At 39.7% G+C, this 11,796-nt stretch overlaps 1 protein-coding gene across 1 annotated transcript in view; it reads left to right on the top strand.

Annotated features, from left to right (window-relative positions):
• Positions 1 to 733: 733 nt before the first annotated feature.
• LOC123492762 (glutamate receptor ionotropic, delta-2-like) overlaps positions 734 to 11,796 on the top strand; it is a 46,572-nt gene continuing 35,509 nt past the window's right edge. Inside the window, exons 1-2 of the mRNA XM_045225957.1 lie at positions 734 to 742; positions 2,947 to 3,113. Of these exons, the coding sequence (XP_045081892.1) occupies positions 734 to 742; positions 2,947 to 3,113 (176 nt within the window). The remainder of the gene's footprint in view (positions 743 to 2,946; positions 3,114 to 11,796) is intronic.

Here is an 11,796-nt window from a genome sequence, read left to right as displayed (position 1 = left end):
TGTTCTGTCTGCAGTCTCTCACCCGGAACCTTCACCCAACCTCTGCCTGATGGTCGGCGGCTGCCGAGCCAGTACCGGACCAACCACTGCACCCTCAACAACCCATCCACGCCACCCGCTCTGTTCCCTGGATTATTCAGCTTCACTCGGACTCTATTAATAAACACTCACCTTTGTCTCACGTACCGTGTCCTGGTCTGCTTCTGGGTTCTGGCTTAGTTAACCGTGACAGATCTCCTCATTTAAGCTGAGTGTGAAGCTCTAAATCCTCTAAAGCGTTAGCGCTTGAAATAATTTATGGTACAGTAATCACAACCAGTTAGCGATCTAAGGCATGTGCCCGAAAGGGGGAGTTCGGCGATTTGCTAATTAAATTGCTAGTGTGTTGGAGTTGATATTGATTTACAGTATATATTAAGCCCAAACTTGAGATTTATTTGGTTTGTTGTACCTTTAATGTAATTTACTTTTCCCCTATGTATTCTGTCCACAATGTAAACCCTGTCATCGGTGTAGGCTACAGTATCATGTGTTTCAAGTTGCGAAAGGAAGGGCATTTGTGTTAATTAAGCATTAAAGTATGCTCACGCCGCGGTAATTACAACTCGGCTTCGAGGACGTCACCTGCCTTTAAATGAGGATGCAAAAACAAACAACAAATGTAAACGTAAACAACATTAGGCTACCCCAGCGTACCCCAGGGGAGCGGATGAATGACTTTTATTTCACGATTATGGATCTAGTGAGTTGTGCAGTCATATTTCCGGGAAAAAACAATGATGTGATTAGGATTCACCGGGCGCCCGGTGTTTGACGACAATGACTTTTAATAATGATCAGGGCCCTTCTGATTGCCATGGCTCCAGGCAGGCAGCACTCGCTCCATACGGAGAGACGTGGCTCACTGCTTCTCCTCTCATCATGCGCCACCACTCAACCACTACCTGACCCTCTACCCTTCCTCTCCTCCTGTTCCCTCTCTCTTTTTTTTCTCTATGTTTCTACTAGTCTATTTATAGTTGTTTTTCTTGGAATCACATCAATGAGGCGAGGACTTTGTGGTACCTGCTTGTTTTTAACTCTTCCGTGCTCTCCTCTGAAATCGATTGGTAATCGATAGGAATCTCGAAATGTCTTCCCTGCACTTGCGCAATGGATGTTTGACATTATAAGGGATAAGAATGTTGGTCATAAAAGGAAATGTTTAGCGTTCGCTTTGTTACTTTTTTAATGATGTCATGTGATGAAGTAGATCAACATTCACTAGACACTTTCAAGGACATTTTCACAATTGTGGAGGAAATTAGACAATGTAAATGTTCAAAAGGCTTCCGCCCCATTCTTGGCAAAACCTTCCTGTTTAGATCACCCATTATTAAATCATTAGTGTTACATTCGTTTTGGGTTATTGTAGATAATATCATAATCAACAGTGTATTCCATTATAATAGCCTTTTCTCAAAAACAAAGAAACCCTCATCAAGTGTTCAGGAACGAGGGCACAAGCGACAGGGAGGAGATAAAATTAATTTGAAGGGGGAAAAAACTGTTATAAAAGCATATTTGAACAAGGAGATGAATCTCAGTATCTCACATCTGTCTTGCAACCATAAAATAGAATAGAATACAAAAGATAATAATATAATAATAATAATCATATAATTGATTAATTTTTCCACGAGGGAAACTTCAGTACATGCAGGAAGATATTGTGCCATTGCGTTTCTGTAGAATTTTGTTGAGTACATAAATCCAAAATGTGCATTCTGAGCCCACAAAACTCCTTGCTGGCTATGATTGACTAGTAACCTCAACAACCACTTATGGTCAGATGTCATCCTAACTTCCATGCCAGTAGAATTGATTGACCCAAAATCATTTTCCTGGAAGCAAATCTGTAAGACCCTGTGATATAAGGGAATTCCAGGAGAAGGAAGATACTGCAAATGGCCCCCTATTTCCTATATAGTGCACGCAAAAGTAGTGCCCTATCAAAGGTATAGGGTACCATTTGGGACGAACCCATAGTGTAGCTGTCTGATTTCCTCATCTCAGGGTCTACTGTTTGAGCCAAATCACCAAATAAGAGTGTTTCATATTCAGACATGGGCAATCACGTTGAACCCCGCCCAGACACACACTGGTGTGAGGTGCCTGGAAATCTAATCAAGTACCATAACAGTTAATGAGACGTCAGAGTCCAAATACAGTTCTGTGTTGTTCTGTCCCAATGGACCATGGTCAAAAGTAGACCTCAACCCTATTGAGATGGTTTGGGATGTGTCGGACGGCAGAGTGAAGGAAAAGCAGCCAACAAGTGCTCAGCGTGTGTGGGAACTCCTTCAAAACTGTTGGAAAAGCATTCCAGGTGAAGCTGGTCGAGAGAATGCCAAGAGTGTGCAAAGCTGTCATCAAGGCAAAGGGTGGCGATTTTTGAAGAATCTCAAATATAAAATATATGTTGATTTGTTTAACACTTTTTTGGTTACTACATGATTCCGTGTGTGTTATTTCATAGTTTTGATGTCATCACTATTATTCTACAATGTAAAAAATAGTAGAAATTAAGAAAAACCCTTGAATGAGTAGGTGTGTCCAAACTTTTGACTGGTAGTGTATGTCTTCTTTTAGATTTTAATCTATTAATTTGTCAGGGACCATGTACAATTAAAAACAAGAAAACTGTGGAAAATGCTAAACTGACCCAAGAACAGCGTCTAGGGGCAACACTTCACCCTCCTCCACAGTTAGTCACGGTCAATGTTCATGTTCAATCATGTTACCATCTCTCTACCCAAGTGTCAACATATAGTTTTCTGTTTCTACATCTGTTTCTACCCATAGAGATATAATTACAAGAAAGGGCGTAGCCCATCAGAACATAGCAATTTGACCCTCATGAATACGCTCAGTAATTCTATGTCTGTGTTTCTACTTTTCTCTCAGGTGAAGTACGGGCGTTTTGCCTTTGTGTGGGATGCGGCGGTGCTGGAGTATACGGCCATCAACGATGAGGACTGCTCGTTCTACACTGTGGGGAGCAACGCACCAGATCGGGGCTACGGCTTCGCCATGCAGCACGGCAGTCCATACAGGGACATCTTCTCCCAGAGGTACAGTATTATGCAGGTGTTCAACTTTGGTTTTAGAAGTCGGGGGAGGACGTAATTATTATTATTTTATCTTTATTTATTTTTATCTAGACGGAAACACACTCCAAACAGCCTTCCCGACTGCTCGGAGGCATCCGCATGGTCCTAGAGCACACAGTTGCCGGCTTTTGTATCACATTCAAATGATAAAACTGCGGAGGACAAAAATGAAAGTGAAAGTTGCGCCCCTGGTATTAAGCATTATTAGAGCTCATACATGTTTATAACAAGTAATAATAGTCAAGCAGCATGCAATACAATGTGCATACATGCATAAATACATACAGTGCATTCAGAAAGTATTCAGTCCCCTTTACTTTTTCCACATTTTGTTTACGTTACAGCCTTATTCTAAAATGTATTTTTTTTTACAATATCCTCCTCAATCTCCACGAAATACCCCATAATTACAAAGCGAAAACAGGCTTTTAGAAATAAGTTATTTACATAAGTATTCAGACCCTTTGCTGTGAGACTCGAAATTGAGCTCAGGTACATACTGTTTCCATTGATCATCCTTGAGATGTTTCTACAACTTGATTGGCGTCCACCTGTGGTAAATTAAATTCATTGGACATGATTTGGAAAGGCACACACCTGTCTATATAACGTGCCACAGTTGACAGTGCATGTCAGACCAAAAACCAAGCCATGAGGTCGAAGGAATTGTCCGTAGACCTCCGAGACAGGATTGTGTCGAGGCACAGATCTGGGGAAGGGTACCAAAACATTTCTGCAGCATTGAAGGTCCCCAAGAACACAGTGGCCTCCATCATTCTTAAATGGAAGAAGTTTAGAGCCACCCAGACTCTTCCTAGACGACCTTGTACCTAGCCGGTGGGGATTCCGGTGGGGTACCCACACCCAGGTTGTGGCAGTGCTGACAACACTGGCTGCAGTAACCCATGGGGAGGGGGTCACACTCGAACAATCAGAGAAGGGGCATATTAGTGTGGCCCTGGTGGCACAAAAAGGTCTGACTGCACAGAGATGTTTGGGAAAATGGTTACAACGGGGGACCAGAGTGTGTGTGTTTCAGGGGAAGGGGGTGGATCTGATCTCCATCACCTAGGACTTGACATTGGTTAATCAAATCTCAAATTTGTGTCATTTTTGCTCAATCTTGCATGCTTTCTCAAACAGCTGTAACTGTATATGCATTCGTAAATCCGGTCCTTTCTTGAGTTGGGCTCTGGGATGTAACAACCGTTGAGAATCTGAGCTTATGGTTGATTGTGGGGGAAAGGGGTTGAGTGTGTAAGAGAATGTGTGTGTGTATGTATGTATCCCACATCTGTTGCAATGGGGTAAGGATGTTAGGGAGAATATAGAATGAACCACAATAATTGTTTGCTAAAATAATAATTGCTTGACAAAAATGTAATGCAATGGCAATCCGGGTTATAGGTAACAATCCTTTGCATGAACTGCCGACATTATTACGCATATTAATTGATAATGATGGAAATTAAGATATGCAAGTTATTTGAATAAATATATATTTTTAATAGCTATATAAATTGAGTGGGGACGGGGGTGGTCTGCCGATCACTGGGATGACAACCCAACTTGGGATGGGGAGGGGCTTTGGCAGGGGGAATAGTGGAGAACAATTGGAGGGTTACTTAGTAGCAATGCAAATATCATGGTAGAGCACTATGGTACTTTTTAATGGCACATTTATAAACATATATTATGATAAATAGAACATGTATCGCATTATGGTAAATGGTGAAATAAGTATAGCCAGTTTTAATTGTAATTGCTTAGCAGATAATAAGAAAAGAATAACAATATTTATATGGCTCAAAGAGAAGGAATATAATATCTATTGTTTACAGGAAACTCATTCAACAATTCTAGATGAAGTTGTGTGGGAAAAGGACTCAGGGGGGCGAAATGTACTTCTCCCATGGGCAAAGAAACTCAAAAGGGGTGATGGTATTAATTAACATAAATTTTGATCAGAATGTGCAAATTGTCCAAACAGATCCGCAAGGTAGATGGATGATTATAAATATGTTATTAGACCATAAACATATATGGCTCATTAACCTTTATGGACCAAATAATGATGAACCACGCTTCTTTGTAAATATATATAATAAATGATCAACCCTGCAAGCAATACAAGACTCTATTATTATGGTGGGAGATTATAATACTGTTTTAAATACCTCAATGGACCGTAAAGGAAATCACACTACAAACTATCACCCTCATGCTCTTAAGGAAATCATGAATGTCATGGATATATTAGAACTAGCGGATATATGGAGGCTTAAATATCCTGACCTAGTGAGATATACATAGCGGCAACTCAATCAAGCTAGTCGTCTTGACTTCTTTCTTATGTCATTCTCGTTGGCACCAAAAGTTTAAAAAGTGTTGATAGGGGACAAAATGCGGTCTAACCATCATATACATTACTCTTACTGAATTTCCACGTGGGCGAGGATATTTTAAATTTAACCAAAGCCTATTGGATAATAACTTGTTTTTAACTAGGACAGAGGAATTTATAACTGAATTTTTCCGACATAACATAGCAAATCCCCTTATTGTATGGGACACTTTTAAATGTGCCTTTAGAGTCCATGCAATCCAGTACTCATCTCGAAAACAAAAGCAATTTAGGTCAAAAGACTCCATACTAACAAAGGAAATAGAAGGTCTAACAGAACAGATAGATAGCAATACAACTGTACCATAGAGGCTCAGTATAATTTAGAGGAAAAACAAAAATAAATGGAGGAACTTATTCAAGAAAGATCAAGTGTAATATCTTATAAAAAATAAAGCAAACTGGATGGAATATGGGGGAAAATGCACCAAATTCATTTTTTAAGCTTCAACATGGAAATGCTACCAAAAATAATTTACTGAAACTGGTTATGAATGACGGAGTCACCCATGATTCACCAAATTATATTTTGAAGGAGGAAGCAAAGTACTTTATGTCTATGTTTTCATTTCAGTCGCCTCCATCTCCTCTAACTGAAGCTAATTGTATGGATTTTTTTTCTATTGAAAATGTAAAATTAACAGCCATACAGAAATTACAGAGGAGGAACTTCTAGATGCAATTAAAGACTTTAAGTTCGGGAAAACTCCAGGGTTGGATGGCATACCAGTTGAGGTATACAAAACCTTTTTGATAGACTCAGAGGACCGTTATTAGCATGTTTTAACCACTCCTATGTAAATGGTAGATTATCAGACACTCAAGAAGAAGGTCTGATTTCATTATTACTGAAACAGGATACAAGTGGGAAATATAAAGATCCAGTCCATTTAAAAAATTGGAGGCCCCTTACACTTCAGTGTTCTGATGCAAAAATTCTAGCAAAATGTATAGCGCATAGAATTAAAAAGGTATTGTGGAACATTATTCATTCTAATCAGACAGGTTTTTTACATGGACGATACATTGGAGATAATATAAGGCAAGTACTGGAAACAATAGAACACTATTAAAAATATGGGAAACCAGGCCTGCTATTCATAGCTGACTTTGAAAAGGCTTTTGATAAAGTACGACTGGAATTTATATATAAATGCCTGGAGCATTTCAATTTTGGAGAATCTCTTATAAAATGGGTTAAAATCATGTATAGTAAACCTAGGTGTAAAATAGTAAATAATGGCTATTTCTCTGAAAGTTTTAAACTGTCAAGAGGAGTAAAACAAGGTTGTCCACAATCGGCATATCTATTTATTATGGCCATCAAAATGTTAGCTATTAAAATCAGATCCAACAGTAATATCAAGGGATTAGAAATCCAGGGCTTAAAAACAAAGGTGTCATTGTACGCTGATGATTCATGTTTTCTTATAAAGCCACAACATGAATCCCTCCACAGCCTCATAGAGGACCTAGATACATTTTCTAACCTCTCTGGATTACAACCAAATTATTAAGTGTATTATATTACATATTGGATCACTAAAAAATACAACTTTTACATTACCGTGTAGTTTACCAATCAAATCAAATCAAATCTAAATCAAATCAAATCAAATTGTATTGGTCACATGCGCCGAATACAACAGGTGCAGACATTACAGTGAAATGCTTACTTACAGCCCTTAACCAACAGTGCATTTATTTTTAACAAAAAAAGTAAAAATAAAACAACAACAAAAAAAGTGTTGAGAAAAAAAGAGCAGAAGTAAAATAAAATAACAGTAGGGAGGCTATATATACAGGGGGGTACCGGTGCAGAGTCAATGTGCGGGGGCACCGGCTAGTTGAGGTAGTTGAAGTAATATGTACATGTGGGTAGAGTTAAAGTGACTATGCATAAATAATTAACAGAGTAGCAGCAGCGTAAAAAGGATGGGTGGGGGGGCAGTGCAAATAGTCAGGGTAGCCATGATTAGCTGTTCAGGAGTCTTATGGCTTGGGGGTAGAAGCTGTTGAGAAGTCTTTTGGACCTAGACTTGGCACTCCGGTACCGCTTGCCGTGCGGTAGCAGAGAGAACAGTCTATGACTAGGGTGGCTGGAGTCTTTGACAATTTTGAGGGCCTTCCTCTGACACCGCCTGGTATAGAGGTCCTGGATGGCAGGAAGCTTGGCCCCAGTGATGTACTGGGCCGTACGCACTACCCTCTGTAGTGCCTTGCGGTCGGAGGCCAAGCAGTTGCCATACCAGGCGGTGATGCAACCAGTCAGGATGCTCTCGATGGTGCAGCTGTATAATTTTTTGAGGATCTGAGGACCCATGCCAAATCTTTTCAGTCTCCTGAGGGGGAATAGGCTGATGGTGATGTGTATATACTCGGTATACATATCCCAAATGAAATAAATGATCTCTCTCCAATACATTTTAATAGAAAGTTAGCAAAAATAGATAAGATCTTGCTACCATGGAAAGCTAAATACCTGTCTATTTGTTGAAAAATCACCCTGATTAACTCTTTAGTATTATCCCAGTTTACCTATTTGCTTATGGTCTTGCCTACGCCTAGCGAACGGTTATTTAAATTATACGAGAAAAAAATTATCAATTTTATTTGGAACAGCAAGCCAGACAAAATTAAATGGGCCTATTTATATAATGAATATGAATTTGGAGGACAGAAATTATTAAATATTAAAGCATTAGACCTATCACTAAAAGCTTCAGTCATACAAAAGTTATACTTAAATCCGAACTGGTTCTCTAGCAAATTAATAAGATTGTCTCACCCTAAGTTCAAGAATGGTCTTTTTCCCTTTATTCAGATTACAGATTATTTAAAAAGGAAATCATCTCCCAAATGTCACTATTTCTAAAACAATCCATAGAAAGTTAGTAAACTCAAATATACTAATTGATAAAAAAATGTTTAAAAATAATCTTTGTAAATGATATCATAGGTAGGACTGGTGGAGATATGTCGCACATGCAGCTAACAAAAACATATGGAAATATCTGCTCTACCCAAAATTACAACCAAATAATTGCAGAGGAAAGTGGAAGGGGGAAAAAGTAAGGAACTTGTCTGTCGGCCCTGCATTAAAGACCATAATTGTTGAAAGAAAATGGTGATAAATAAAAAAGTATACCAAAGGATTTAAAGCCGTCCCATTTAGATTGCAAAATAGTTGAGAAGAGATTTTTGACGTACCGATTTTATGGCACATGGTTTATGAACTGATACGCAAAACGATGCCGGATTCAAAACATAGGATTGTTCCATTTAAATTATTATACAAAATTCTTGCAACCAATAGAATGTTATTTATAAGGGGGATACAATCTTCCCCGCTCTGCAGATGTTGCTGCGAAGAGACAGAATCATTAGATCATTTATTTTGGAACTGTCCATTCGTAGCTTGTTTTTGGTCACAGGTCCAGGAATGGCTGAAGAATTGCAATATTTACCTGGAGCTAACCCTGCAGATAGCACTACTGGGTGATCTGAAAAGTCATAGTCAATTAATCAGTAATATAATACTTTTAGCAAAATTAAATATTTTCAATTTACAATCTGTAGCAACAATGAGAATAGAAAGGTTCAGAACTTTTGTTAAACATCACAGTACAGTTGAAAAATATATGGCAAATATAAATCCAATATGGATGGTGTTAAGAGAAAGATGGGAGGGGTTGAATGGAGCTGAAGGTTGGGACTAATAACAACTAATAACAACAAGATAACTAATGTAAAACATACTGTGTCCATAATACGTATATAGGTTATAGGTTAAGAACTTTTGTGAAAGAGCACAGTTTGAAAGATAAGACATATAGAAGCAAACCGGATGGACATCATGAAAATGATCGGAGAGGTTGAGGGTAGAGGAAATTCAGGAGTAAAAACAAACAAAATAGAACAATTATAAAATTGACTGTGTCCAAAAAATGTATATAGTATTAATAAGCTGGAAGTGGAGGCCTGGGCGTTGTTGTTCACTAGTGTCACGAACCGGCTCAAAGTTCGTAACAAAAGGGAGACAACGTGGAGACAAGGAATACCAAAATATATATTTATTAACTAAAGTAAACTAAGTACAATTAACAATGGTGTGTGTAATCAGTAATCAGTAGTGTAAGTGAGTGTTATGCATGCATAAATGTAATATGGAAAGGTGTTGAAAGGTGCCAAAGCAAACAACCAAAAAGCCACAAAAATACCACAACAAAAATCTATAAAGGTGTCTGCATGGAGAGAGTCTCCCCAATGAATGTGGAAGAGGTCCATTTATCCTTGGACACACCCAAGCTCAGGTGTTTCCCCATGTAGCTGACGACCCTCCCAACTCCGCCCACCGACATCCTAATAAGGAAACAAGAGCAAAGAGAGAGAATACGGCAGACAGAGTGGGAGGGTCGTCACCCCCCCCACCCACCCCACCCCACCCCGGAACAACATACCAGCCTCTGCGTCCCAAATTAACAAGTTGTTACATGTTCACACCTCCACTTGCCCCAGCCAACATCCTCCTCCCCAGACCTCAGCATCCTTTACACACAGGAAGCAACGTTTAAGAGGAAAGAAGAACACAAGACCAGGAGGGAACAGACAGGAAAGATAGAACATGACAAAACCATACAATGGTCAGTCACCTAAACATTCAGGAACAGGGCGCACAAGAGAACGCATCAGCAATCACGTTATCAGTCCCCCGGAATATGCCGCACATCTAGATGGAAGGATTGCTCACAAACTTAGCTGCGCTGACTTGATCAACGCAGTCCTCCATCCGAGGAAGAGGAAATGAATCTGGCTTAGTGACATCGTTTACCTTACAGTAGTCTGTACAAAATCTGTTTGTTCCATCCGATTTACTGACCAAGATACAGGGAGAAGCCCAACTCGAGAAAGAAGGCTCTGCTATTTTACTCTCCAGCATGTACCTGACCTGAGCATCCAGACAACGCAGTTTCTCTGAAGAAACTCTATAGAACCGTTGACGAATGGGGTCAGCATCTCCAATGTCAATATCATGTTCTATTAAGTTTGTACGTGTAGGTGTATTAGCAAACAAACCTGGAAATCTCAGAATCAGACCAACCATCTCTTTCCGTCCATCAACAGGTAGATGAGTAAGAAGGCTATCTAAAATATCCATCTTCCTCCTCATGCACAGACCTAGCATGACCAGAACCCAGGGAAATAACAGTATCAGCCAAAATAACAGTTTTACCGTCCTCTGTAGACTCCCACTGTTCAGTCTCAGAGGAACGTGCATAATAGGGTTTTAACAAATTTACATGGCACAGTTGATGTGCTTTCCTCCGTTCTGGAGTGACAACTAGATAATTTTGCTCAGTGTACTGGCGCACCACTGTATATGGACCTTGAAACTTGGCTTGAAAAGGAGAACCAACAATTGGCAGCAGAGCCAGAACCTGATCACCTGGACTAAAGTGACGAGGCTCAGCTCGGCGATCAAATATGCTCTTCATCCTGTCCTGTGAAGATGATAGCTTCTCTTTAGCAATTTCACCAGCGGCATACAAGCGTTGCCGAAAATCACACACATATGATAACAGGGACTGGGGAGGCTCGGGAGACTTCCAGTCATCCTGGAGAACAGATAAAAGCCCACGCACCCTATGTCCAAATACAAGGTCATTTGGACTAAAACCCGTGCTCTCCTGTGAAACCTCCCTAGCGGCTAACAGTAACCAAGGCAACCCCTCCTCCCAATCCTTATCCATCTCAGTACAATAAGCTCTCAACAAAGACTTAAGTGTTTGATGGAAACGTTCCAGTGCTCCTTGACTTTGTGCGTGATAGGCGCTAGACAAATTGTGTTTAATATGGAGCTGTTGTAGAACCTGGCCAAAGAGATTAGAGGTGAAATTAGATCCTTGATCACTTTGAATGACCTTAGGGATTCCAAACAGTGAGAGAAACTGAGTCAAAGCTTTTAACACAGACTTAGTGGTGATAGACCGGAGAGGATAGGCATCAGGAAATCTAGTGGTCTGACATATCACAGTCAACAAATAATTACTACCCTTTTTAGAACGAGGCAAAGGACCAACACAGTCAATAATCAGATACTCAAAAGGTTTACTGAGTACAGGAATAGGAAACAGTGGTACCGGCTTAATAGCTTGATTAGGTTTACCAGTTAATTGACAGGTGTGACAAGTTTTGATGAAATCAGAAACATCCTTCTTTAATCTAGGCCAAAATACATTT

The sequence above is a fragment of the Coregonus clupeaformis genome, chromosome 16, assembly GCF_020615455.1.
Source record: "Coregonus clupeaformis isolate EN_2021a chromosome 16, ASM2061545v1, whole genome shotgun sequence".
Classification (NCBI taxonomy): domain Eukaryota; kingdom Metazoa; phylum Chordata; class Actinopteri; order Salmoniformes; family Salmonidae; genus Coregonus; species Coregonus clupeaformis.
This window is presented reverse-complemented; position numbering and strand designations above follow the sequence as displayed.